At 41.8% G+C, this 14,477-nt stretch overlaps 1 protein-coding gene across 1 annotated transcript in view; it reads left to right on the forward strand.

Annotated features, from left to right (window-relative positions):
• The window catches only part of ALS2CL (ALS2 C-terminal like), a 100,312-nt gene that overhangs the window by 45,992 nt on the left and 39,843 nt on the right, over positions 1-14,477 (forward strand). The window contains exons 12-16 of the mRNA XM_064703754.1: positions 4,006-4,104; positions 5,438-5,596; positions 7,200-7,311; positions 12,241-12,318; positions 13,854-13,942. Coding sequence (XP_064559824.1) covers positions 4,006-4,104; positions 5,438-5,596; positions 7,200-7,311; positions 12,241-12,318; positions 13,854-13,942 — 537 coding nt within the window. The remainder of the gene's footprint in view (positions 1-4,005; positions 4,105-5,437; positions 5,597-7,199; positions 7,312-12,240; positions 12,319-13,853; positions 13,943-14,477) is intronic.

Consider the following 14,477-nt stretch of genomic DNA (forward strand, 5'->3'; position numbering starts at 1 on the left):
GGAGTTTTTACAGAAAAAAAAACCCCATGAAATTCCAGTTGGTTTTTAAACTTCATCCACTGCAGCGGAGTCGCTGCTTTCTGTGCTGAGCTTTTCCATGCAGACATTTCCATCCAGCTGGAATCTGATCCCAGATCCCCAAATCCATGGGAATTTGTTCACAGAAAGCATCTTAAGGCTGTTTTTAGATCTCTTTAAGGCCTCATTTAAATGAGAAGATTTTTTTACAGAAAAAAAAATCAATCCCATGAAGCTCAAACTGGGTTTTGAAGTTCATCCACTACAATGGAGTTGCTGCTTTCAATGCAGACATTTCCATCCAGCTGGAGCCTGATCCCAGATCCCCAAATCCATGGGAATTTATTCCTAGGAAGTGTCTTAAGGTTATTTTTAGATCCTTTTATAAATCCACGTGAGGAGTTTTACAGAAAAAAACCCCAATCCCATGAAATTCCGGTTGGATTTTAAATTTCATCCACTGCAACGGAGTCGCTGCTTTCTGTGCTGAGCTTTTCCATGCAGACATTTCCATCCAGTTGGAATCTGATCCCAGATCCTCAAATCCATGGGAATTTATTCCTAGGAAGTGTCTTAAAGTTATTTTTAGATCCTTTTACCAACCTCATGTCAGGAGTTTTTACAGAAAAAAAAAATCCATTAAATTCCAGTTGGTTTTAAAACTCATCCACTACAATGGAGATGCTTTTTTCTATGCTGAGCTTTTCCATGCGGACATTTCCATCCAGCTGGAGCCTGATCCCAGATCCCCAAATCCATGGGAATTTATTCCTAGGAACAGTCTTAAAGTTATTTTTAGATCCTTTTATCAACCTCATGTCAGGAGTTTTTACAGAAAAAGAAATCCATTAAATTCCAGTTGGTTTTAAAACTCCATCCACTTCAATGGAGATGCTTTTTTCTGTGCTGACCTTTTCCATGGAGACATTTCCATCCAGCTGGAATCTGATCCCAGATCCCCAAATCCATGGGAATTTATTCACAGAAAGCATCTTAAGGCTGTTTTCAGATCTCTTTAAGGCCTCATTTAAATGAGAAGATTTTTACAGAAAAAACAATCAATCCCATGAAGTTCAAACTGGGTTTTGAACTTCATCCGCTACAATGGAGTTGCTGTTTTCAATGCAGACATTTCCATCCAGCTGGAGCCTGATCCCAGATCCCCAAATCCATGGGAATTTATTCCTAGGAAGAGTCTTAAGGTTATTTTTAGATCCTTTTATAAATCCACGTGAGGAGTTTTACAGAAAAAAACCCCAATCCCATGAAATTCCAGTTGGATTTTAAACTTCATCCACTACAACGGAGTCGCTGCTTTCTGTGCTGAGCTTTTCCATGGAGACATTTCCATCCAGCTGGAATCTGATCCCAGATCCCCAAATCCATTGGAATTTATTCCTAGGAACAGTCTTAAAGTTATTTTTAGATCCTTTTATCAACCTCATGTCAGGAGTTTTTACAGAAAAAAGAATCCCATGAAATTCCGGTTGGATTTTAAACTTCATCCACTGCAGCGGAGTTGCTGCGCTTTTCCATGCAGACATTTCCATCCAGTTGGAATTTGATCCCAGATCCCCAAATCCATGGGAATTTATTCACAGAAAGCATCTTAAGGCTGTTTTCAGATCTCTTTAAGGCCTCATTTAAATGACAAGATTTTTACAGAACAAAAAATCAATCCCATGAAGTTCAAACTGGGTTTTGAAGTTCATCCGCTACAATGGAGTTGCTGTTTTCCATGGAGACATTTCCATCCAGCTGGAATCTGATCCCAGATCCCCAAATCCATGGGAATTTATTCCTAGGAAGAGTCTTAAGGTTATTTTTAGATCCTTTTATAAACCTCACTTAAATGAGGAGTTTTACAGAAAAAAACCCCAATCCCATGAAATTCCAGTTGGTTTTAAAACTTTATCCACTGCAATGGAGGTGCTTTTTTCTATGCTGACCTTTTCTATGGAGACATTTCCATCCAGCTGGAATTTGATCCCAGATCCCCAAATCCATGGGAATTTATTCCTAGGAACAGTCCTAAAGTTATTTTTTGATCCTTTTATCAACCTCATGTCAGGAGTTTTTACAGAAAAAAAATTCCATTAAATTCCCGTTGGATTTTAAATTTCATCCTCTACAACGGAGTCGCTGCTTTCTGTGCTGAGCTTTTCCATGCAGACATTTCCATCCGGTTGGAATTTGATCCCAGATCCCCAAATCCATGGGAATTTATTCCTAGGAAGAGGCTTAAAGTTATTTTTTGATCCTTTTATCAACCTCATGTCAGGAGTTTTTACAGGAAAAGAAATCCATGAAATTCCAGTTGGTTTTTAAACTTCATCCACTACAATGGAGATGCTTTTTTCCATGCTGACCTTTTCCATGGAGACATTTCCATCTGGCTGGAGCCTGATCCCAGATCCCAAAATCCATGGGAATTTATTCCTAGGAAGTATCTTAAGGTTATTTTTAGATCCTTTTATAAATCTCACTTAAATGAGGAGTTTTACAGAAAAAAAACCCCAATCCCATGAAATTCCAGTTGGATTTTAAATTTCATCCTCTGCAATGGAGATGTTTTTTTCTATGCTGAGCTTTTCCATGGAGACATTTCCATCCAGCTGGAATCTGATCCCAGATCCCCAAATCCATGGGAATTTGTTCACAGAAAGCATCTTAAGGCTGTTTTTAGATCTCTTTAAGGCCTCATTTAAATGAGAAGATTTTTACAGAAAAAAAATCAATCCCATGAAGTTCAAATTGGGTTTTGAACTTCATCCGCTACAATGGAGTTGCTGTTTTCAATGCAGACATTTCCATCCAGCTGGAGCCTGATCCCAGATCCCCAAATCCATGGGAATTTATTCCTAGGAAGAGTCTTAAGGTTATTTTTAGATCCTTTTATAAACCTCACTTAAATGAGGAGTTTTACAGAAAAAAACCCCAATCCCATGAAATTCCAGTTGGTTTTAAAACTTTATCCACTGCAATGGAGTCGCTGCTTTCTGTGCTGAGCTTTTCCATGGAGACATTTCCATCCAGCTGGAATCTGATCCCAGATCCCCAAATCCATTGGAATTTATTCCTAGGAACAGTCTTAAAGTTATTTTTAGATCCTTTTATCAACCTCATGTCAGGAGTTTTTACAGAAAAAAGAATCCCATGAAATTCCGGTTGGATTTTAAACTTCATCCACTGCAGCGGAGTCGCTGCTTTCTGTGCTGAGCTTTTCCATGCAGACATTTCCATCCAGTTGGAATTTGATCCCAGATCCCCAAATCCATGGGAATTTATTCACAGAAAGCATCTTAAGGCTGTTTTCAGATCTCTTTAAGGCCTCATTTAAATGAGAAGATTTTTACAGAAAAAAAATCAATCCCATGAAGTTCAAATTGGGTTTTGAACTTCATCCACTACAATGGAGTCGACCTTTTCCATGCTGATTTTTCCATGCTGATTTTTCCATGCTGACCTTTCCCATGCTGATTTTTCCATGCTGATTTTTCCATGCTGATTTTTCCATGCTGACCTTTCCCATGCTGACCTTTTCCATGCTGATTTTTCCGTGCTGATTTTTCCATGCTGATTTTTCCGTGCTGACCTTTTCCATGCTGATTTTTCCGTGCTGATTTTTCCATGCTGATTTTTCCATGCTGATTTTTCCATGCTGATTTTTCCATGCTGATTTTTCCGTGCTGATTTTTCCGTGCTGATTTTTCCATGCTGACCTTTTCCATGCTGATTTTTCCATGCTGATTTTTCCATGCTGATTTTTCCATACTGACCTTTTCCATGCTGATTTTTCCATGCTGACCTTTTCCATGCTGATTTTTCCATGCTGATTTTTCCATGCTGATTTTTCCATGCTGATTTTTCCATGCTGACCTTTTCCATGCTGACCTTTTCCATGCTGATTTTTCCATGCTGATTTTTCCATGCTGATTTTTCCATGCTGATTTTTCCATGCTGACCTTTTCCATGTGCCCCCGGCAGGTTTGGGATCTGCCTGGTCCCGCGGCGCTCCGAGGATCGCTACGACTGCTACAAGTGCCACTGGTACCAGGGCAGGATGAGGGGCTATGGAATCTGTGAGTAAGTAAAATCCAGGATGGATTCCAGGGAAAAGGGGGAAACGCTCCCTGAAATCTTTGCAGCCCGGTCTGGAAATGCTTTGTGGGCATTTAGAATTCCAGAATTGCTTGGGAGCCTAAGGATGATCCCATTCCATGGGCAGGGACACCTCCCACTGTCCCAGGGTGATCCTTGGACATTCCAGGGATGCAGGGGCAGCCACAGCTGCTCTGGGAATTCCATCCCAGCCAGGAATTCCCAATTCCCAATCTCCCACCCATCCCTGCCCTCTGGGACCCATTCCCTGTGTCCTGTCCCTCCATCCCTGTCCCCAGTCCCTCTCCAGCTCTCCTGGAGCCCCTCCAGGCCCTGGAAAGGGCTCTGAGGTTTCCCTGGAATTTTCTCCTCCGAGGTCACCCCAAATGCTTTGGCTTCTGGGGTGCCCCCGGTTCCTGCTCATCCCTATCCCAGATTTCTCCATGCCAAGTGGGACAGACCCAACATTCCAGCTGGGATAGGCCTGTCCTCCAACCCGGATGTTCTGCTCCTCCGTTCAACTCCGAGCTGTCCTTCCCAGAGGGACCAGTCCAGGGAACGGCTTGGTGGTGGCCACCACAAAGAGCTGGATCCAAGCTTGGCCTCCTTCCCATGGATCCAATTTTCCAGCCTGGATTCACCAGATTGTCCTGTGCCCAGGCTGGTGAGAGGTCAATTCTTGAGTTTCCCATGGATCCGATTTTCCAGCCTGGATTCACCGGATTGTCCTGTGCCCAGGCTGGTGAGAGGTCAATTCTTGAGTTTCCCATGGATCCGATTTTCCAGCCTGGATTCACCAGATTGTCCTGTGCCCAGGCTGGTGAGAGGTCAATTCTTGAGTTTCCCATGGATCCGATTTTCCAGCCTGGATTCACCAGATTGTCCTGTGCCCAGGCTGGTGAGAGGTCAATTCTTGAGTTTCCCATGGATCCGATTTTCCAGCCTGGATTCACCAGATTGTCCTGTGCCCAGGCTGGTGAGAGGTCAATTCTTGAGTTTCCCATGGATCCGATTTTCCAGCTTGGATTCACCAGATTGTCCTGTGCCCAGGCTGGTGAGAGGTCAAGGCTTGAGTGGCCTCTCCCAGGACAACTCCAAGCCCATGTGTTGAATCCTTGGATAATTTGGGAAGCTCTGGAATGTCCGGTTTGGGTGATGCATGTTCCTAACAGCAAACAAGGATCCAGTTTAACGCTGCCAGGAAAATCCTTGGAATATTTTGAGATGGATGAGCCTGATCTCCTCACTTCCCCGGTTTTCTGCTCCAGGAGTAGCTGTCAGATATTCCCAGGCTGGAATTGCGCCCCTCTTCCTGCAGGTACGGGAATGACCTGGTCTACAAGGGCTACTTCAAGGACAACGCGCGCCAGGGCTTTGGGATCCTGGAGAACTTCTCGGCCGAGCATCCCTTCAGATACACGGGACACTGGGAAAACGACAAAAAGAGCGGATACGGAGTCTGGGACGACAAGGAGAGGTAAGGTGGGATGGATCTGAGGATCTGAGGTGTGGCAATGTTGAGTTTGCACCCCAACAAGGGAACACATGAGAATCTTGGCTCTGTGTTTCACAAGCTGATTTATTATTTTATGATATATATTATATGAAAAGAAAATGATGTATTAAAACTGCACTAAAAGAATAGAAGAAAGGATAGCAAGGAATAGAAAGGAGTGAAAATAAAATGTTGTGACTGACCAGAGTCCGAGCCAGCTCACTGTGATTGGCCATTAATTAGAAACAACCACATGAGACCAATCCCAGATGCACCTGTTGCATTCCACAGCAGCAGATAATCAATGTTTGCATTTTGTTCCTGAGGCCTCTCAGCTTCTCAGGAGACAAATCCTCGCAAAATAATTTGTCATACAATATGTCCGTGACACAGGGGTGTGGTTATTAATTGTTGTGGTTATTAATTGTTGTTATTAATTGTTGTGGGTCCCCAGGACAAGGGAAGAGATGGGAATTTTTCTCCATGTTTCAGAAGGCTGATAAATTACTGCATTACTACATTACTACACAATATTACATTACAATATATTATATGTTATTTTATATATAGTACATATAATATTATGTATAATATAATATATAATATATAATATATAATATATAATATAATATATAATATATAATATATAATATATAATATATAATATATAATATATAATATATAATATATAATATATAATATATAATATTATGTATAATATACAATATATATTATATATTGTATATAATACATTATATACATTATACATATAGTATATAATATATTTGCTATATGCCATATAATATATTATATTTTTATATATAATCCATTATATATTATCATATATAATATGATAATATATAATATTATCATATTATATTATCCTATTATATTGCATTATATATTATATATTGTTATTGATATATATATAAAATATAATATATAATATATATATATATACACACTATATATATATAATATTTATATATTGTATTATCTATAATATATATAATACAATATATATGTATTGTATATATTGATATTAATATTATATATTATATATATACAATACATATCTATTGTATTATATACTATATCCTATTACATTATATTGATATATTAAAACCATACCAAAAGAACAGAAGAAAGATAGCAAGGAAAAGAAAGGAATGAAAATAAAATCCTGTGAGTGCTGACAGCCTGGACACAGGGGGCTGCCATTGGTCAGGAAGTAAAAACAATTTCCCGTGCTGGGTGTAAACAATTCTCCAAATCCCATCCCAAAGCAGCAAAACGTGGAGAAGCTGGAACTTCCCAGCTTCTCAGGAGACAAGATCCTGGCAAAAGGATTTTTTATAAAATGTGTCCAGGACATGGGACAGCGTTGGGTTTGGTGGGATAAATCCTGGAGATGTGGGATGGATGGCTGGAATTCCTTGGGAAACATTCCCGGAGCTCAGTTTGTGTGGGACAGCCAGCCCGGGGCGTTGTGTCAGGGAAACCCACCCAGAGCAGGACAAATCCGAGGGATGGAGAGCTGGGAAAAGCGGGAAGGTCCATCCCCCGGGATCTCCTTGCGTTCCAGAGGGGAGAGGTACATCGGGATGTGGCTGGACGACCACAGACACGGAGAAGGCATCGTGGTGACGCAGTCGGGGCTCTGCTACCAGAGGACATTCCATGCGGGTAAAATGGTGGTGAGTCCGAGATTTCCATGGAATCCGGGGATCCCTGGGATGGGGAATTCACCACCGAGGGCGAGATTGAGGTTTCATTCCCGAGTTCATCCTGGAGGATAAAGGGGTTGGAGATCAGAGGTTTCATTCCCGAATTCATCCTGGAGGACAAAGAGGGGTTGGAGATCAGAGGTTTCAAACATTCCCAGATTCATCCTGGAGGACAAGGAGGGGTTGGAGATCAGAGGTTTCAAACATTCCCGAATTCATCCTGGAGGACAAGGAGGGGTTGGAGATCAGAGGTTTCATTCCTGAATTCATCCTGGAGGACAAGGAGGGGTTGGAGATCAGAGGTTTCAAACATTCCCAGATTCATCCTGGAGGACAAGGAGGGGTTGGAGATCAGAGGTTTCATTCCCAAATTCATCCTGGAGGACAAGGAGGGGTTGGAGATCAGAGGTTTCAAACATTCCCAGATTCATCCTGGAGGACAAGGAGGGGTTGGAGATCAGAGGTTTCATTCCCGAATCCATCCTGGAGGACAAGGAGGGGTTGGAGATCAGAGGTTTCAAACATTCCTGAGTTCATCCTGGAGGACAAGGAGGGGTTGGAGATCAGAGGTTTCATTCCCAAATCCATCCTGGAGGACAAGGAGGGGTTGGAGATCAGAGGTTTGAAACATTCCCAGATTCATCCAGGAGGACAAAGGGGTTGGAGATCAGAGGTTTCATTCCCGAGTTCATCCTGGAGGACAAGGAGGGGTTGGAGATCAGAGGTTTCAAACATTCCCGAGTTCATCCTGGAGGACAAGGAGGGGTTGGAGATCAGAGGTTTCATTCCCAGATTTATCCTGGAGGACAAGGAGGGGTTGGAGATCAGAGGTTTCAAACATTCCCAGGGGTTGGAGATCAGAGGTTTCATTCCCAGATTCATCCTGGAGGACAAGGAGGGGTTGGAGATCAGAGGTTTCAAACATTCCCGAATTCATCCTGGAGGACAAGGAGGGGTTGGAGATCAGAGGTTTCATTCCCAGATTCATCCTGGAGGACAAGGAGGGGTTGGAGATCAGAGGTTTCAAACATTCCCAAATTCATCCTGGAGGACAAGGAGGGGTTGGAGATCAGAGGTTTCAAACATTCCCAAATTCATCCTGGAGGACAAGGAGGGGTTGGAGATCAGAGGTTTCATTCCCAGGAGGACAAGGAGGGGTTGGAGATCAGAGGTTTCAAACATTCCCAAATTCATCCTGGAGGACAAGGAGGGGTTGGAGATCAGAGGTTTCATTCCTGAATTCATCCTGGAGGACAAGGAGGGGTTGGAGATCAGAGGTTTCAAACATTCCCAAATTCATCCTGGAGGACAAGGAGGGGTTGGAGATCAGAGGTTTCATTCCTGAATTCATCCTGGAGGACAAGGAGGGGTTGGAGATCAGAGGTTTCATTCCCTGGAGAACAAAGAGGGGTTGGAGATCCAAGGTTTCAAACATTCCCAGATTCATCCTGGAGGACAAAGAGGGGTTGGAGATCAGAGGTTTCAAACATTCCCGAATTCATCCTGGAGGACAAGGAGGGGTTGGAGATCAGAGGTTTCATTCCCAGATTCATCCTGGAGGACAAGGAGGGGTTGGAGATCAGAGGTTTCATTCCTGAATTCATCCTGGAGGACAAGGAGGGGTTGGAGATCAGAGGTTTCATTCCCGAATTCATCCTGGAGGACAAGGAGGGGTTGGAGATCAGAGGTTTCATTCCCTGGAGAACAAAGAGGGGTTGGAGATCAGAGGTTTCATTCCTGAATTCATCCTGGAGGACAAGGAGGGTTGGAGATCAGAGGTTTCAAACATTCCCAAATTCATCCTGGAGGATAAGGAGGGTTGGAGATCAGAGGTTTCAAACATTCCCGAATTTATCCAGGAGGACAAAGGGGTTGGAGATCAGAGGTTTCAAACATTCCCGAATTTATCCTGGAGGACAAGGAGGGGTTGGAGATCAGAGGTTTCAAACATTCCCGAGTTCATCCTGGAGGACAAGGAGGGGTTGGAGATCAGAGGTTTCAAACATTCCCAGATTCATCCTGGAGGACAAGGAGGGGTTGGAGATCAGAGGTTTCATTCCTGAATTCATCCTGGAGGACAAGGAGGGGTTGGAGATCAGAGGTTTCAAACATTCCCAAATTCATCCTGGAGGACAAGGAGGGGTTGGAGATCAGAGGTTTCAAACATTCCCAGATTCATCCTGGAGGACAAGGAGGGGTTGGAGATCAGAGGTTTCAAACATTCCTGAATTCATCCTGGAGGACAAGGAGGGGTTGGAGATCAGAGGTTTCATTCCCAAATTCATCCTGGAGGACAAAGAGGGGTTGGAGATCAGAGGTTTCATTCCCAGATTTATCCTGGAGGACAAGGAGGGGTTGGAGATCAGAGGTTTCAAACATTCCCAGATTCATCCAGGAGGACAAGGAGGGGTTGGAGATCAGAGGTTTCATTCCTGAATTCATCCTGGAGGACAAGGAGGGGTTGGAGATCAGAGGTTTCATTCCCAGATTCATCCTGGAGGACAAGGAGGGGTTGGAGATCAGAGGTTTCAAACATTCCCGAATTCATCCTGGAGGACAAGGAGGGGTTGGAGATCAGAGGTTTCAAACATTCCCAGATTCATCCTGGAGGACAAGGAGGGGTTGGAGATCAGAGGTTTCAAACATTCCCAGATTCATCCTGGAGGACAAGGAGGGGTTGGAGATCAGAGGTTTCATTCCTGAATTCATCCTGGAGGACAAGGAGGGGTTGGAGATCAGAGGTTTCATTCCTGAATTCATCCTGGAGGACAAAGAGGGGTTGGAGATCAGAGGTTTCAAACATTCCTGAATTCATCCTGGAGGACAAGGAGGGGTTGGAGATCAGAGGTTTCATTCCCAAATTTATCCTGGAGGACAAGGAGGGGTTGGAGATCCAGGAAAGGTTCTGCCCCCAGCAGGTTCTCCAGGATGGACATTCCCAAGGCAATGGGCACATTCCAAAGGCCACCAGAGCTCCAGGAATGTTCGGAAAACTCCCCAGGCCAGGATGGGATTGTTGGGATCTCTGTGCAAGGCCAGGGGTTGGATTTGGATCCTTATGGGATCTTCAGGATTTTCCATGATTTTCCCATAATCGTGGTTTGGAAGAACAAGGTTTTGTTTCTTCTCACCTTCCAGAGGGATTGGTTGGATTTTGGGAAGGAATTCCCTGTGGGAAAGAGATCCAAAAGGATTCAAATCCAACTCCTGGCGGCACTGGAGGCATCCCAAGAATTCCCAGAAAAATGGATTGGAGGGGTTGGGATGGAATTCCCAGAGATTTGGGGCAGCCCCTGGAATGTCCAAGGCCAGCTTGGATCCATCCCTTCCCATGGATCCTGAAGGTTCCTCCCAGCCCAAACCATTCCAAGAATTCCAGAACATTCCACCTTTCCTAGAAATCCTGAAATCCCAATTTTTCCACTGGGAATTCACTTATCCAGTTCATGGAACGTTGGGAATTTGGTGGGGAAAGCGAAGGGAAAGGCATTGGAATAAAAACATCCATAAAAAAACCCAACCCTAAAAAATCCATCCTTAAAAAAAACCCAACCACAACCCCACTCCCAATTCCTCAGTTAGGGAAAATGGGTTTATTGGGTTTTATGAGACATTTTTGAGGTTTTATGGGATTGTTTTTCTCTTTTTTGGGGTTTTTAATTGGGTTTTATGGGACAATTCTGATGGATTTTTTGGGGTTTTTTTTGGGGTTCTTTATTGGGTTTTATGAGACATTTTTGGTTGCAGTTTTGTGATTTTTTCTTTTTCTTTTTGGGGTTTTTTGTTGGTTTTATGGGACAATTTTGATGGAGTTTTTGGGTTTTTTTTTCTCTTTTTTGGGGTTCTTTATTGGCTTTTATGAGACATTTTTGGTTGCGGTTTTGGGATTTTTTTTTTTCTTTTTGGGTTTTTTTAATTGGGATTTATGGGACAATTTTGATGGAGTTCTTGGGATATTTTTTCCCTTTTTTGGGGTTCTTTATTGGCTTTTATGAGACATTTTTGGTTGAGGTTTTGGGATTTTTTTATTGGGATTTATGGGACAATTTTGATGGAGTTTTTGGGTTTTTTTTCTTTTTTTTGGGGTTCTTTATTGGCTTTTATGAGACATTTTTGGTTGCAGTTTTGGGATCTTTTTTTCCTTTTTGGGGTTTTTTTATTGGGATTTATGGGACAATTTTGATGGAGTTCTTGGGATTTTTTTCTCTTTTTTTTGGTTCTTTATTGGCTTTTATGAGACATTTTTGGTTGCGGTTTTGGGATTTTTTCTTTTTCTTTTTGGGGTTTTTTATTGGGTTTTATGGGACAATTTTGATGGATTTTTTGGGGGGTTTTTTTGGGGTTCTTTATTGGGTTTTATGAGACATTTTTAGTTTTGGGATCTTTTATTTTTTTTTTTTGGTGGTTTTTTATTGGGTTTTATGGGACAATTTTGATGGAGTTCTTGGGATTTTTTTTCTCTCTTTTTTTGTGGTTCTCTTGGCTTTTATGAGACATTTTTGGTTGCGGTTTTGGGATTTAATTTTTATTTTTGTTTTTTTTTTTATTGGGTTTTATGGGACAATTTTGATGGAGTTCTTGGGATTTTTTCCTGTTTTTTGGGGTTCTTTATTGGCTTTCATGAGACATTTTTAGTTGCGGTTTTGTGATTTTTTTTTCTTTTTGGGGTTTTCCTTTTCCTGCATTTTTCTTCCTTTTCCATGGAAAATCCACGGAACCATTTCATTATTCCAACTTTCCTGACCTCCTTCTCCGTGCGTTTTCCCTGAAGCTTCTCCCAAACATCGAAAGCTGAACTTCGCCTTTAAAAAAAAAAATAAATTCTTGGAATCTGCATCCCATAAATTTTTTTATGGGAAGTTCATTCCATGAATTCCCGATTTTTCCTTTCATCCCAAGGGTTCGGGAATTCTGCTCCTGGAAGACGACTCCGTCTACGAAGGGAACTTCACCGAGGATCTGACGTTTGTTGGAAAGGTTGGAATTTTTTCCCTTTTCTTCTGGAATTTTCCATGGATTCACCTCCCAAACTTTATTCCTCAGCTTCCTACAAAACCAAATTTTCCAAATTTCTGGAATATTTAGCGCGGAAGGAAAGCGGCGGGTGGAGATTTTGGGAATTTTGAGAATAATTTGGGATTTTTATGTTTTGTTTATTTCAGGTTTTTTTGGGTTGAGTTTTTGGGGTTGATTTTCTTGGGTTTTTTGGGATATTCCTGGTTGAGGTTTTGGGATATTTTTTATTTTTATTTTATTTTTTATTTTTTAAGTTTGATTAGGTTTATGAGACATTTTTAGTTGAGTTTTCTGGGGTTTTTTTGTTGGGTTTTTTGGAACATTTTTGGTTGAGTTTATGGGTTTTTTTGGAGGGGTTTTATTGGACTTTTTTGAGTTTTTTTGGAGTTTTTTTATTGGGGTTTGTGGGACATTTTTGCTTGAGGTTTTGGGATATTTTTTACTCTTTTTGGATTTTTTTTTTATTTGGTTTATGGGACATTTTTAGTTGAGTTTTCTGGGGTTTTTTTGGGGTTTTTGGAACATTTTTGGTTGAGTTTATGGGTTTTTTTGGAGGGGTTTTATTGGACATTTTTGAGTTTTTTTGGAGTTTTTTTATTGGGGTTTGTGGGACATTTTTGCTTGAGGTTTTGGGATATTTTTTACTCTTTTTTGATTTTTTTTTTTAATTTGGTTTATGGGACATTTTTAGTTGAGTTTTCTGGGGTTTTTTTGTTGGGTTTTTTGGAACATTTTTGGTTGAGTTTATGGGTTTTTTTGGAGGGTTTTATTGGACATTTTTGAGGTTTTTTTGAGTTTTTTCTTGAGTTTTTTGGGATATTCCTGGTTGAGGTTTTGGGATATTTTTTACTCTTTTTTGATTTTTTTTTAATTTGGTTTATGGGACATTTTTAGTTGAGTTTTCTGGGGTTTTTGGAACATTTTTGGTTGAGTTTATGGGGTTTTTTTGGAGGAGTTTTATTGGACATTTTTGAGACATTTTTGACATTAACAACAAAGAATTAAATAATGATTGAAAGTTGAATAGAGAATTGATGCAGAGAAATTGAACTAAGTAATTTTTTTAAATTAAAAATTACTAAAATTTATTAGCAATTTTATTAATAATTTAATAATTGGTAGAGGTTTTGGGATTTTTCTCTCTTTTTTTGGGGTTTTTTTAATTGGGCTTTAAAAAAACATTTTTGATTGAATTGTTGCAGGTTTTTGGTTGGGTTTTATTAATAATTTAATAATAATTTAATTTAAAAATTAAATTGTTTTAATTTAATTTGTAATTCCAGATTTTTCAGCAGAGAAGGCTCTCTGGAATTTAATAATAACGTGGGAATTTCAAAATAAACAGAGAATTTAATAATAAAAAAGGGATTTAATAAGAGAGAATTGAGTAATAAAAGGGAATTTAATAATAATAGAGAAATAAAACGAAATAATGTGATTTTTGATGAAAACCGCACAGAATGTGCAATTGAATTAAACGATAACTCTTTCCTTAGGGGAAGCTGTCCTTGGCCGCCGGCTCCGCGCTGCGGGGAACGCTCGGCACCCGGGGCGGGCTCAGCCCCGAGCCCCGGAGAGAGCCCCAGTGAGAGCGGGGAGCGATGGGAACAACGGGAATAACGGGAATAACGGGAATAATGGGGTGCTGGGGAACAGGGGGAACAACGGGAACAGCAGGGGACAACGGGAATAACGGGAATAATGGGGTGCTGGGGAACAACAGGGACAACGGGGAGCGACGTGGAGCGATGGGGTGCTGGGGAACAGCGGGGAACAGCGGGAACAATGGGGAACAGTGGGGAACAATGGGGAACGATGGGAAGCAGTGGGGAGAGCGGGGTGCTAGGGACCAATGGGGAACAACGGGAACAACGGAGTCCCGGGGAACAGCGGGGAACGATGGGGAACAGCGGGGACAGCGGGAATAACGGGAATAATGGGGTGCTGGGGAACAACGGGAACAGCAGGGAACAACAGGGAACAGCGGGGAGCGATGGGGTGCTGGGGAACAGCAGGGAACAACGGGGAACAGCGGGGAACGATGGGGAACAACGGGGACGGCGGGGAGCGATGGGGAACAGCAGGAACAGCGGGAACAATGGGGAACAGCAGGGACAACG

Source organism: Zonotrichia leucophrys, chromosome 2, assembly GCF_028769735.1.
Source record: "Zonotrichia leucophrys gambelii isolate GWCS_2022_RI chromosome 2, RI_Zleu_2.0, whole genome shotgun sequence".
Lineage (NCBI taxonomy): Eukaryota > Metazoa > Chordata > Aves > Passeriformes > Passerellidae > Zonotrichia > Zonotrichia leucophrys.